Consider the following 14,037-nt stretch of genomic DNA (forward strand, 5'->3'; position numbering starts at 1 on the left):
GTAATATTGCCTGGAGTTTTTTGTAGTAGGCCACGTAAGCACAGTGTAGCCACACCTCTGTTAACTAACTTCTCCTAAAATAAAATAGTGTTACTGTTTTGGATGATTCATTGGTAGAAATAAGTGTGTGAACACAGACTTGTGCTGATCTACCTACCTGATCTTCCACTGAAGAGTATTGAATTTCACGCCATTATGCGTTGAGAAGTGGTAAATGTTGCTTGTCTAGAGAGCAGTTGTAGATAACTACCTGGTATTCTGTAGATGAGCTAAAGATGGCAAATTCAATAGAGAAGGGAGGAAAGACTAATTTCACAATTAGTCAAGATTTGAGTTTCTGTAGGGTTGTCAGATTTAGCAAATAAAAATATGAGATGCCCAGTTAAAATTGAATTTCAGATATACACTGAATAATTTTTTGTATTAATATGTCATAAATATTGGGACATACTTATACTAAAACATTATTTGTCGTTTATCTGAAATATGGATTTGGATGTCCTGTATTTTATCTGACAAACCGTGATGATGTAGTTTGGAGATAAAGCAACTTTTATAGAATGTGTTGAGAGGAGACCTCACCACAGGCTGTCATTACCTGATTTAAAGGATGTTAATTAAATATAGACCATGGTGGCTTGTATGGTCTCATTATTAGTTCAGTTTATTGATGCAACTCTAAGGCAGAGTTGAATGAATTCTTTTCTAATTGTTGCATCCTCCCTTTGATTTGTTTCCATGAATCCCCTTCGATTTGTTTCCAAAAGTTTGGAAATCTGATTATATCATCTCCATACATAAAGTCTTACACACTTAGGATAAACTGCAACTTCCTTGCTCAGCATGATATAATTATGTGGCTTTCATTTACCTTTGGCTTCCTTTTCCTTTGTTCTGCTGCTCCAGCTTTAAGCTGCAGTCATAGTGAATGTGGCTTCTCCCAACGGACACGTTCTCCTTTTATCAGGGCTTTAGTCCTGCTGTTCTCTCACCTAGTAACCTTTGGACTAATCCCTTAGGAAAGTTGGTAGATCGTTTTCCAGGAAGCTTTTCCCGATCATCACGACCACCCCGACCCCTTTTCTGGGCACTTTCTTATAGCACTTTGTATACCCTGTATGTGCTTGGATGCCTGGGAGGTGTTTGAGAGCAGGAACTATTTTTATTCATGGATTGATATTTCTCATGCTTGGTACATGAGAGAGGTGTTTAACCAAATACTTGTCTACCTAATGAGTAAGGAGAATGTAAAGAGCTTCACAGACTGTCAGAGCATAAACAAATGTAGATCCTCTTGCATTCCAGAGCCCATGTTCTCCTGGGCAGTGCCTTAAACATATTTTTTGATTGGTAATCATGATTCCAGTCTGGTGAAATTGGTCTTCTTTACCCATGACCTAGCATTTGGTCTAGTTTTCTTATCTTAGTGTGGAGGCAGTGGAGTTGGATAGGGAGCTTCAGAAGTAGATAGGATGATCTGTTGCTTAAGCTGGGGCCCTGGATCTTTATGTGACTGTTTTATGTACATATATGTTATATATAGCTTTTTGAAAGCTTCAAATATTTAATAACAGTAAAATTAGAGTTGTATTACAAACCTTTCTTAAATAGCCATTCTACAGTTTCATAGCATTGATGTCAAGAGCCTGTTTTCATATTTCCAGCAAAAATCTCTGAATTTTATTTCCTTTTTCTGCCGTTTCACACTATCCCATGCCTTTTTTTTTGTTTTATGATTTCATTGTGCTTCCTAAGGTACACGCTTAAATACGTGCTCCCAGAACATCCTGGTTAACAGCTTGCTGCCATTGATGGGAAAGAGCTTGGCAGTGTTGGGGGGATTGTTTTGCAGGAACTCCTGCTGGTTCTCAGGTGTTTTTGGAGGTCAGTGGTGTAAGTCGGTGAATAAACATTCTTTCCTGTGCGTATATATGAAGAGCTTGATTTTTCTCCCCTTATCCACAGGCAAGTGAAAGACCAGAATAAGAAGGTAGCAAACCTGAAGCACAAGGAGCAGGTGGAGAAGAAGAAAAGCGCGCAGATGCTGGAGGAGGCCCGCCGCAGGGAGGACACCCTCAGCGACAGCTCCCAGCAGCTGCAGGTGGGCAGGGGGCCCGGCCCTGGGCCAGCAGGTTTCCTCCCCGCTTGCACGTGGCTCACTCTCCATCCTGCTTCTCCTCTCTTTCTAACCCTGCCCGCTGCCTTCCTCTCAGACCAACTGTTTAGCAGTAAAGGTATGGCTTTAAATAGAAAAGGCAAGTTCTATTCCACAGCTTTGTGAGGAAACCTCAGCAAAGGAGAAAGTCTGTCTCCTCAAGGGAATCCCGCCTCCTTGGTAAGTTCAGTGTCCGTGTGGTGAGTGGGGCCTGTCGAGCTTCAGGTGGTCGGCGTAACGATTGGCCATTTTCCTTCATTAAAGTGCATTGCCAGTCTTGGGTTTTGCCTGGCTTCCTTCTTCGTTCCATCTTCCTTTCCTTTCCCCCACACCTTTCGTACCTTTTCCCCCCTCCCTCTTTCTTTCCTTACTTTTAAAAAGTTCAATTTAGAGAGTGTATTTCAGTCATACAGAATGTATTAAAACATACTTTTTTACTTCACTGGAGACATAATCGATGTTTGGACCTAATTATTCACAAGACTAAGTTAAACCAGACTCAGTAACAAGAGTAGCAGTGACCATGTAAGTGCCAGCTGTTTGCCCAGTGCTGGAAACCAGGGCCTGGTCATTCACTGTTTCTAACCTTCACTAGTCCAGAGGGGCAGATGGGTTTTGCACATTTTACAGATGAGGAAATGGTCTCAGAGAAACTGAATTACTTACCTACATGCACACAGCTTTCTTAGTGGCTCGGCTGTGACTTTAACTGAGACTCCCTGGATCTCTCGCCTGTCTGAATGAAAGTTTAAGTTTAGAGAATGCCGTAGATGTGGTGGAAATCTCTAAAACTCCTGCCAAGACTGCTAGCCACTGCCAGGTTGTTTTTCTCTCATTATAGTTTCTAATTGGTGTGATAGTGTTTATGCCACATTGCATAGCCACAGAAATCTTTACTGGAGAGATTTGGAGGAGTTATCTGTTATGTAGAAACCATTTTTAGGCTTTATAACAAATTCATTTCTGACCTGAAAATCCGACTTTTTAATTCCCTTTTTCATTCCTCTTTTATACAACTTTGATTATAAAATACATACTCCGTATAGAAACAGTATGAATTTCCTCAAATATACCAACTTTTGAAAAAGCAGCATACCAGTTTACCCTCACCCTTGTCAATAACAGTTGATACTATAAATTTTCTTCCTCCGTTTTTATTTTTTAGTGCCAATCTGGTGGGTGGAAAATATTTAATTTTTGTTTTAATTTATATTTCTCTGATTACCAGTGAGGAAGAGTATTTTTTCATATCTTATATTTTCATTTGTTTATTAATGTAATTAAATCTATCTCTGTCTTCCATGGTGGCTTTTTCCCTGTAGATTTTTTGCTTAGTTTATCCCCATTTTGAGAACATATAAACATTTACCTATAAATATTTTTAAGTTGTTTTGGGCTTTCATTTTTAACCTTTACTTTTTTTTTTTTTTTTGCGGTACGCGGGCCTCTCACTATTGTGGCCTCTTCCGTTGCAGAGCACAGGCTCCGGACGCACAGGCTCAGTGGCCATGGCTCACGGGCCCAGCCGCTCCGCGGCATGTGGGATCTTCCCAGACTGGGGCACGAACCCGTGTCCCCTGCATCGGCAGGCGGACTCTCAACCACTGCGCCACCAGGGAAGCCCCCTACTTTTTAATTTAAATAATTTTAGGGTAGTTTGTGTTGTGAGGGTCTTATTTTTTTCTTCATTGCTAACAATTACACTAGAGTATTTATAGAAAATTATTTCACTGCTCATAAGTTTGAATTGACATCTTTATGGTTTATGAAATTGTTTAATAATTAGGCTGTTTCTAGGCTTTCAGTTCAACCTGCTTTCTGGACTAGGATCACATTGTTTTTACTTATAGAGAATATTTATTTGTTTTATAAGACAAGCCCTTGTTTATGGCAGCGCCTTACCCGTTTCATCTGTCTCATTCCCCCCACCCCCGCCAGATAATGGTTTCTGCTACCAGTCTGTCTTTGTAAACCGAAGCGTGCCCTTTTAATCTTCTGTCAGGTGTTACAGTAACACCAAAAGTGCTTTCATAGGTCATCTCTTGTTTCCTCTTTATATAACCCGACAGATAAGTGAATCAGATTATTTGTTTATATATTACATATAGACAACATGAATTTAGAGTGGATGAGTGACTTTTCCTAGGTGTCTCAGTAAGTGACAGATATTCAAGTTATGAAAAATGATAGCTGATGGCCATATGCAAGATACACATGGATGCAATTCATTCAAATATGTGAAAAGAGCACTGGACTACAAGCAGGACACTTTGGATCTGATCTCAGCTCTTTTACTCACTAGCTCTGCGACTTGTGTCTTAACTGTGTCATTGCAAATGACAACGCAGTGGTGGTGAGTATCCCTAGGACCCTATTGTGACCTCTAAATATGAGTCCCCACTGAAAGACACTAGGGATTCTTGGAGAAACGGCTAATGGTAGAATCCATGGGGGAGTAGGGGGGTAGAAAAGCAATTGTTGGAGGATTTGTATTTTTAAAAGTTCTCATTATCTGAATTTGTTTTTGTTTTAAATTTCTGAATGTACATATGGGTCCATTACTGATGTTTTCATGAAATAGGTGAAGTGAAGGGAAGGAATTATTGTAGTATTTCCAGTATGGGCATAATAGTAATTCGAGGATTAAAAAATATTTTTTATCATGTTAAAAAGAAATGCTTTATAACTAATGTTTTGAACTTTGATGAGTAATGAATATTTAATCTTTATCAGATGCCACCTTGGCTTCCAAAGATTAATTATGCTTATCATGTTAATAAACACAGTGTATTTTCTTTTGTTTGTGAAGAGTAAAGCTTGGTTTAAACTAGAAGGTTCGTTTTTGCCTTTCGTTATTCAGTGACTGCCAGTTATGGTGTTAAGTTCATTGGTGACCTCACTCTTTCTGGTTACAGTTTGTCACAAAGCAGTGGTATTACTTTTTCATTTAACTTTCTTTATTCTGAAGAATAATATACATTTTAAAAAGTACATAAAGCACACACACACACTCACATGCACAGTGTGAATAATACATGTAAAGTGATTGTCTCAAGGAATTGGAATACTGCTGGCATCCCAGAAATCATTTATGTATTCCTTCCCAATCGTCATTTCTTCCCTTCCTTCATTATTGTGACTTTTATTGTTCTTTGCTTTTCTTTACAACCTGTGTATATATTTTTAAAAAGTATAGATTCATTTTACATATTTTTGCTTTACGTAAATAGAGCGATCATATTTATTCTTCCGTGGCTTCTTTTGTTCAACATCATGTGTGAGGCTTATCCTTGACAGTTGTGCGTAGCATTTGCACATTCGTTGTCCTTGCTCTTCTGTTTTTTCTTTAATTCAAAATTCCATGTTTTATTTTGAAAGTGTTCTGAAAAGGTATCTTCATTTTGTTCTAATTTTCCATTTTTTAAAATACTTCAGGTGGAAATAAAAGTATTTCTTTTTGGCATAAAGTGAGTTTCGAGATAAGTTGTTACTTTGTTCTTGGCTCAACACATTAAAAGTGTCCTGAAGAGATTAAACAGATACCTTGCATATGAAGTGAAAATGCTACCCTGAGAATAGAGGGAATCACGGGATCTCACAGGCTGTAAACACTGCTGCTGTTTAGCATGGCCTTAGTTGTGAAGGCACTCGACTGCATCCTGTTTGTACTTTCGTGTTTTGAACAGTTATTACTATGATCTACATTAACTAGTCTCAAACTTTTTGGTTTTAGAAGCCCTTTTGTGCTCTTAATAATTTGTAAAGTCCCCAGAGCGATTTTTTTATGTGGGTTGTAATTCTCATATACATATGCCCCAGCTCTCCAATGTCTAGATGTATCTGAAGACACATCTCCAACAGTATAAAGATACATGTACAGCTGACCCTCGAACAACACAGTTTTGAACTCGAGGACCCGCTTATACACGGACAGTTTTCCATAGTAAATACTACGGTACCACATGGTCTGTGGTTTGAAGCCATGGATGCAGAGGAACCTCATATGCGGAGGGCTGACTGTAATTATACTCAGATTAAGCCCCGTGTTGTTCACTGGTCATGTACACAAGGTTATTTGCAGTATTGTACTAATTGCAAAGTATTGCAGACAACGTAATTGCTTATAGATAAGGGAGTGCTTGAATCCACTGTGGTGCATCCACATTGGAGACTGGCAGCTCCAAAAAGGAATGAGGGAGATCTCTAACGAACTGATGTGGAGTGATTTCCAGGACATCTTGTCAAGCCGGGGTGAGGGGTACACAAAAGACTCTCTGTAGTATGCTGCTCATTATGAGAGAACACACATGTATCTGATCCTTTTTGCCAAAGAAAACAGGAGCAATAAGCTAGAAATGAAAGAGACCAGTTATCTAAGGGAGTGGTTGGGAGCGGATTAGTAGAAAGAAGGGGAAGGGGATGGGGGTGGTAGGTTTGAGGAGAAAGTGACACTTCTCTTTACCCTTCCCCAAAACTAGATAAAACTAGTCAAGGTGTGGGGTTGGGGGAACCCCAGAAGGAGTACCCTAACAGATGAACCAGTTTTATAAATGAGTAACATAACTGCCCTCAAAGGGGTGGGGAAGAAGGGAACGGACCTAAAGAGCTTTGGAAGCCATTTTCTTGAATACTGTGAAGCTAAAGACAGAAGAACTGTACATAAATGTTGTAATAATAAAGAAATATATTGTAGGTAATGAAGGCTGAGTTTTTTCATTATTCAAGAAAGAATAATGAAAAAGCACCTGGGGTGCTAGACTGGAATCAGAAATACTAGTAAGAACTCATGGTGTTCAATTTATATGCAGACAGGGAGGTATAGAGATGCTGATGTGTGTCTGCAAAATGCATAACCTCATTTCCATCGTGAGAAAAAACCAGACAAATCCAAATTCTGGGACTTTTTACAAAATAACTGAGCAGTATATTTTAAAATGTCAAGGATTTGAAAGACAGGGAAAGACAGACTGAACACTGTTTTAGATGGATTGGAGGACACTTAGAAGAAATGTCAACTAAATGAAATGTGGGATCCTGGGTTAAATCCTGGAACAGATAAAGGACATTAGGGAAAAACTCAGGAAGTTAGAAAAAGATCTTTAGTTTGGTTAATGGTATTGTGCCAATGTGAATTTCCTAGTTTTGATCACTGTGCTGTGGTTATGTAAGCTCTTTACAGAAGGCTAGGTGAGGAGTGTATGGGAACTCTGTACTATTTTTGCAACTTTTCTGTATGTCTGTAAATAGTTCAGAATTAAAATTTTATTAAAAATAATCATTGACTCTATATTTCCTCAGCACTTATAATCACCCACTTCACTTTCCCATCTCCTTTAAACAAGTGAGTTTTGAATTTCAGAAACATCTTACCACCAAATGTAATGATACAGGATAGATATCTTGGGCTTTTTTCATATACCATCTCTAAATTTGCAGTGCAGATATTATTGTGTTCTCCATATTGTTTGACATCCTAAAGCCATCATTTAATTTAGAATTCAGTTTAGCAAGTTGACTATTCCAAAGATTTGACCCAAATCTTAAAGCCATGGTGATATCGATAATAGACCATTATTATTAGAGTTGATATGTCTTGACAAGTCTCTATCCCTCCAAGATACTAGGTTTAATTTTGCTCATTTTCTTTAGACATACTTGATGTCTTGCATTTATTCAATATAAATTTATTGAATGCTCTCTAAGTGTAGAACTCTGTTGCTAAACTTTGGTTATGCAGTCACGAAAAGACATGTTCCCTGCCCTGTGGAACATATTGTCTCATGGAGGAGAATATCATGATAAAACTAAGTGAACAAGTAAGTAGAAATTATGGTACGTGCTGTAAGGAAATAAACTGGGCATGTGAAAGATAGTGGGGGAGGGAAAGATGGTGGGCAGCAAATTTAGGTAGAGCCATCAGAGATGTCCCTTCTGAGGGTATGACATGAAGATGAGGTCTTAAAAAGCAAAGCAGAGGAAACAGTGTTTAAAGTGGAGGGAATCCCTAAGGTAAGTAAAACCTTACCTTAGTTTGTTCGAGGACCAGAGTGTGGTGAGTGAGGTAGCACACAGGCACCCGTGTGTGTTAGTAATGCCGGACCTTGTAGGCCGTGTATGAAGTTTAAATTTTATAAGTAGCGAAACACCTTTAGTAAAGATGGACAGGATTTGATTTGCATTTTGAGAGTACTGTTTTTTTTGCAGTATTTGGACAACGGATTAGAATGAGATAAGAGTGGTTATGAAGAAAGTGTATGTCAGTAAATATGTCTTGCACACCTGCTTTGTGTAAATAGTGATGATGAACAATGTCCCTCCTCCAAAGGAGCTCAGATCATAGTAGGAGGCCCTGTAGTAATAATGAAGATGAGAGGTGATGATAGAGGTTTTTGGAGGCTCAGAAGAGAAAAAAGAAGAGAGGGTGGGTTTGAGATTTGTTACATTTAGGTAGAACAGGCAAGAATGTCTCGTGGGTTGGAATGTGGGCACTAAAGGAGAGGAAGAAGGGGGATGGCTCCTAGGTTTCCTGGCATATGGGGAACAGGGTGTGGGGCGATGCTCAGTGATGAGATGGGCGAACCCTGAGGGTGAGGTCAACAGGTTTCCAGGGAAAGAGAACAAGTCCATTTTCAACATGTGACTGTATCTGGGAGATACCCTAATGGAGATGTCAAGCCAGCAGTTGGAAGTACAGATTTGAAGTTTAGAGAAGTCTGGTGTAGTTAAATTAATTTTGGAGACTTGAGCTTAAAAATCATATTTTAATCCATAAGAATCAGATACTGTCTAGAGATAAAATATTGACAGAAGAAAATGTAGTTAGAGCTGAACCCTTAGGATCCTCACCGTTTAGAGCTGGGACAGACTAGGAGAGGGTGGTGCTCGAAAGGAAGCTGAAATGAAGAGGCCAGTTGAAGTGGGAGAGAAAAAGGAGAGTATAACATCACTGAAGGCAGGAGAGGATTGTTAATGCTGCTGAGAGGCTGAGAAGGAGGACAGCATCCGTGTGTGGTCTGATCCAGTGTGTCCAGGATGGTCAAGAGAGAAAGTACCCAGCGATCCCCCTGGTCTGGGGAAAGGGGTGCCTTACATTCTGCTCTGTTGACCTTGAGCATAGTAGATGGTCCCACAGCAATCCAGATACTTACCTTGCCAGTATTTCTGTCACACGCTCACCAAAATTCACTGCCCCTCGCAAGATCTTTGGAATATTTTAGGTATATGTGTGACCGTTCTAAGACGTGGTTATACAGTGGGTATTTAAAGAGTTTCTGCCATGGTCCTTGCATACTAACATTTAAACTATTTTACAATTCCAGTTGATATTCACAAATAAAGGACATGAATGATAAAAGCAATGAGGCACAGATTGGTGACAGGCCTTTCCTACTATCATGTTTTTCCTACTATAATGTTTTTCGATTATAGCGCCTCTTCTGTTGACAGTCTGTGTCGAATTTTGCCAGGCTTTCTGTTTCCACTACTCAAGAACTTAGCTCTGTATTAGTTACATTTAGATCTGCGTTGTTTCATTCACATTTTCTGTAAGCCATGTTTCACTGCAGTTGGCTGCATCAGATTTCAGAATAATCTGTGGTTATCCTCAGTAAACATTTATTGAGTGCCCATTGTGGAATTGTCATTCCGCTGAGTGCTGTGAGGATATAGAGATAAATAAGAATTTTTTTCCCCCTGTGAACATTAGATATGCTTATTAAAACATTTTTTTGTGCTGGATATGTGAAAAGATGTGCTGTAGTGGAATTCATAAGTAATTGCTGCGTGAAGAGCTGGAATTAGGTAAATCCCAGCAACAAGAGCCTCCCAAATAAGCATTATGTGGAAGCATAATCTTAGCTGATTTGACTGATGGTCATTTTGGGATTAGAAAAGCTTTGTACTGAAAGCCTACCCATCTTTTAAGGTTCAGATCAAATGTTCCCTCCCTTGTAAAGCCTGCCTAAATCCTTGCGGTGGGAATTAATCACACTCTGTGTTGCAGTTCCATTACAGCTTGTTTCTGCTTTGATTTCAAGGCTTATTTTCTTACCTTGTATTATATGCTGTTAGTTTGTGTGTTGTTTCCCCGTATATTTGAGTTTGGGAACCCTGTCTTGGTACTTTGCCCATTGTTGGTTCTCTATAAAATTGTTTATTGATTTCAGTTGCATCAATAGATGTCAAGACCTCTCATTCACAAGCATCTTAGCCTGCCCTTGGGAGCTTCCGGTCAACCAAATCCTTTAAGTATTTCTAACCTCATTTTTAGGTGAGATACTCACTAGCATAGCTACTCTATTCTATACTACCTGATAGTGTTGGTGTTCCTTAAATATAGTTTATTGGTTTTCTAATTTATGCTCTTCTACTTATGCAGTCTTCTTCCTGCGGATGTCCAGTTTTACTGCCTGAAGATTCTGGCTTAAAATTAACTTTTGTTGATGAACTCTACCCTGTTCTTGTTATTGTCTTATCTGCTGTTCCTCAGCCTGTATGTTTAATTATATTTTATTGTTTTATATTTTTCAATACATTGTTTTAGAATTGTTCCTGTGTGATTTAATCATTTTCTCCACCCCCGCCCCCCCACCCCGACTAATTTATATCTGCCTTAGGTTAAGGGCTATTTTTAAAATTTCTTTTTAGCCTTTCTTAATCTTTTACAGAGGCAGCTGTTCATTAATTACAGCTACAATTATTGTTATAAGTAATAAAAATTTAGTTACAAATTTAAAAAATTTTGTATGATGATATTATATTTAGCACCCTATATTCTTTAAAATTTCACAGTTTACCCTCTAAGGGCCTCGCATATTTTAACAAAGGAAATGCCATCTTCCCTTGGTTCAGGATGTTTACCTTTTATATTTTTATTCTTTCAGCAGTGACACTTTGTCTTTTGACAGAACTGCAGGTTCTAATACGGCAAAGCAGACTGAACTGGGGGTAGTGGCTCATATCAGTAGTGGTTTGGTGCTTTGTTTTTATTTATGACAAAGATAAGTATCTGAATTTAACCTTGAGAGAGGACTGTCAGGGAGATTAATGGGACTGCTGAAAGAACATTGTGAGCCAGCTCTCCTGAGACCAATGACTATTAAGAATAAAGTTCAAAGAAAGTGAAAAGAATAGAAATAGAGATAGGGGAATGCAGCTTTACATGTATTTAGGCATATTCTCCTCTTAGATGCAGAATCAGTGAAACATTTGTGTTTTTCTTTACAGTTGTATTTTATTTGCTCTACCTACAAAAATTTGTTTTCTTCCATTTTGGTAAGAGATTTTTTTTTTTTCTTTCTGAAATGAAGACCACTTATCCTTGCTTTTTCCATTGACCATAGGGATAATAGTTTAAGATAACCTTTTAAAAAATTGATTATCTGACATCCTTCCAGAAATAGTATGTGATGTGTCACATTCAAGATACCTCTGATGTATTAATGTTCTTCTTGTTTTTGTAAAAATAAATTTTGGCTTCTTCTTAACAGACCTTCTTGACCTATTTAAAGATTTAATTCTATATCCTTTGTTCGCTTTGGATTAGCTTTTTCCTTAGAGCTTTTTCTATCTAGAATATGAGCGTAACTGGGTTTTTATGGAGTTCTCAACAAATATTAAATGGAGTTAGGGATTATATAGGAAAAGTGTACATACAAATCAGCATCTGTTTTTACAACCCTGTGGATAGTTGCTGAAATTAACTTGAAAATTGTGTTTTCCTGCAGGTAAAGCATCTACTTATATTGTTGGCACATGTGCAAATTTTTAAAGCTTTTAGCTCAAACTGTGCCACTTCTTACCATTTAGGAAAAAGCAAAACAAGTCTCAAAATGACTTTAAGAAATTCTGCCATGTTTGAAATGTCCTCAGTAGACATGTTTTCCCCTGGACAAAATTCAGTTCCACTTGATAGCCAATGAAATTTACTGAAAGAATGTGTATTGATAGTATGATTGTGTAGCCTACTAAGCTATTTCCTGCAGTTAAGTTTAGCCCTCTTCTATGGGAACTTTTAATCACATCATTTGAGCTTATTTCAGGAATGCTCCCCATAAAACAGTAAGTGGTTAAAGTTACATTTGTCATGAAATTTCTCACAAGTTACTAGGGTCTCACTTCAGTGAAACATATGGTTTAATCCTTTCCTTTGTGTTATTGTGGAAACTCCTCCTTTGCATTTGGAAAGTGGAATCTCCAAAGAGATTCCTTTTATTTTTAAGAGAGAGCAGAAACAGGTATATATATCGCACCTTTGCCAAGACCTCAGAGGCAAGAGACAGCCTCTTATGGACCACATCAATTGTTTATTATATTAAGTAAAAGACTTTGGGGTTTTGGGGGAAGACTTTGAAAATTTGTGCTTGTTCTTTTTAATAAGCATTAGTGATCAGAGGAGACGTGTCCTACGATTAGGTAAACCCCATGTCCTTGCCTGAACTTCTGTTACCGGCTACCAGAATTTTCAAGATGAGAACCTGGCCAGTCTATGTGGGATATTTGTACTCGGTGCTCCATAAAAGTTATTTATATAAAGCATCATTTTATATGTATATGTTTCCATTTCCTTAATGAAATGCATCTGCTTTTGTTTTGCCTTTGATTTTTAACAATGTAAACTGTGGGAGATATTTGAGGGACTTTAAAGAGAATAGGGGGAGAAAATATCTTTACATTTCCTTAAACCAAAAAGTGGTTGGTGTGTAACCAAATTCTGTCTCTGTGTTAGGCTAGCTTTCATTTCTTAAAATTGACCTCATCAATGCATCTGGCTTCAACTCCCCCCCCTCCACTAAGCATCTGAGCAGTTGGTAATTGAATTCTGACCTGTTGCATGATTTTAATGAAATCTTCCGCATGTGTATTTATGTTTGGGGGATGGGGAGGAGGTATAGCAGTGGGGTTGAGGGTGACGAAGAAGGAAGCACGGTCTCTTCACAGTAAGGATAATGGATAGCAGTTAACATTAATATCTTTCAGAGCATGTTAAACTCTCTGGTAAGCGGTGTTTACCCCAGAGGAAGTGGCTCTTAATGTTAAGCTGAGGGAATGACCTCCATTGGCAGGGCCAGGGCAGGGGGATGAGTGGACGTGGGAGGCTGTTCCCTCAGATTTTCATGAAATCTGCAGTGACCTTCCTTCTGCTGCTGAGAAAAGCTTAATGAGATCTGTCCGTATCAAGTGATTTCTTTTATGTTACTGTATAGTGAGCCTTTTTTTTTTCTTTTAATTTTGAGGGAGCTATTTGAAGAGAACAAAAAAATAATTTTTAATTGCTGTTGTTCCTTGTTTCCTTTTGCCTTTGCTTTCCTTATTGAACGTTTGATCTGAAGGCAAGGCAGTGGGGAATAGAGTCTTACAGCTGGTTTATAGCTGATGTTGACAGAGCTGATGTCAAGAAGTAAAGTTCAGAGGAGTGTTTTAGGGGAGTGGGATTATGGGATTTGCTAAAGGGTCCAGTCCAGTCTTCTTCTTCAGTTGCCTGAGTGAAGTTACAGCTGTCACAGCTTTTGCCCTAATCTCGTTTGAGTATAGGAGGCTTCTTGTTTAAAGATATGAGAAATTCTTTGGTAGCTTCCCCTTTCCTCTTGTTCTCCCTCTACCATCCCCCCAAAACTAGTCACAAAAACCACCTGCGTTGAACCTTTTCCTCTGTGAATGAAGTGGTCTCATTGGACCCCAGCTAAGAAGTAGAGTTGGCGTAAAGAGTAGACTTAATTATCATCAAAATCCATGAGGGATCAGGAGTTTATAGAGGGCTTTACTCAGTGGGAGCCAGCAAGACTGTGAATATTTCATTCTCATATTTTCTTAAAAAACTGGCTTAATTCCCCCAAAATGTGGAGGCTAAACGTATTAATAAACCTCTATTGTATAGCTCTCTA

The 14,037-nt window shown here is 38.5% G+C and overlaps 1 protein-coding gene across 2 annotated transcripts in view; it reads left to right on the forward strand.

Annotated features, from left to right (window-relative positions):
• ERC1 (ELKS/RAB6-interacting/CAST family member 1) overlaps positions 1 to 14,037 on the forward strand; it is a gene marked incomplete at both ends in the record, with an annotated part of 344,584 nt that overhangs the window by 130,880 nt on the left and 199,667 nt on the right. For both annotated transcript variants that reach the window (XM_079715876.1, XM_079715877.1), the window contains one exon: positions 1,966 to 2,101. In XM_079715876.1, coding sequence (XP_079572002.1) covers positions 1,966 to 2,101 — 136 coding nt within the window. The remainder of the gene's footprint in view (positions 1 to 1,965; positions 2,102 to 14,037) is intronic.

Source organism: Hyperoodon ampullatus (assembly GCF_949752795.1).
Source record: "Hyperoodon ampullatus genome assembly, chromosome: 11".
Lineage (NCBI taxonomy): Eukaryota > Metazoa > Chordata > Mammalia > Artiodactyla > Ziphiidae > Hyperoodon > Hyperoodon ampullatus.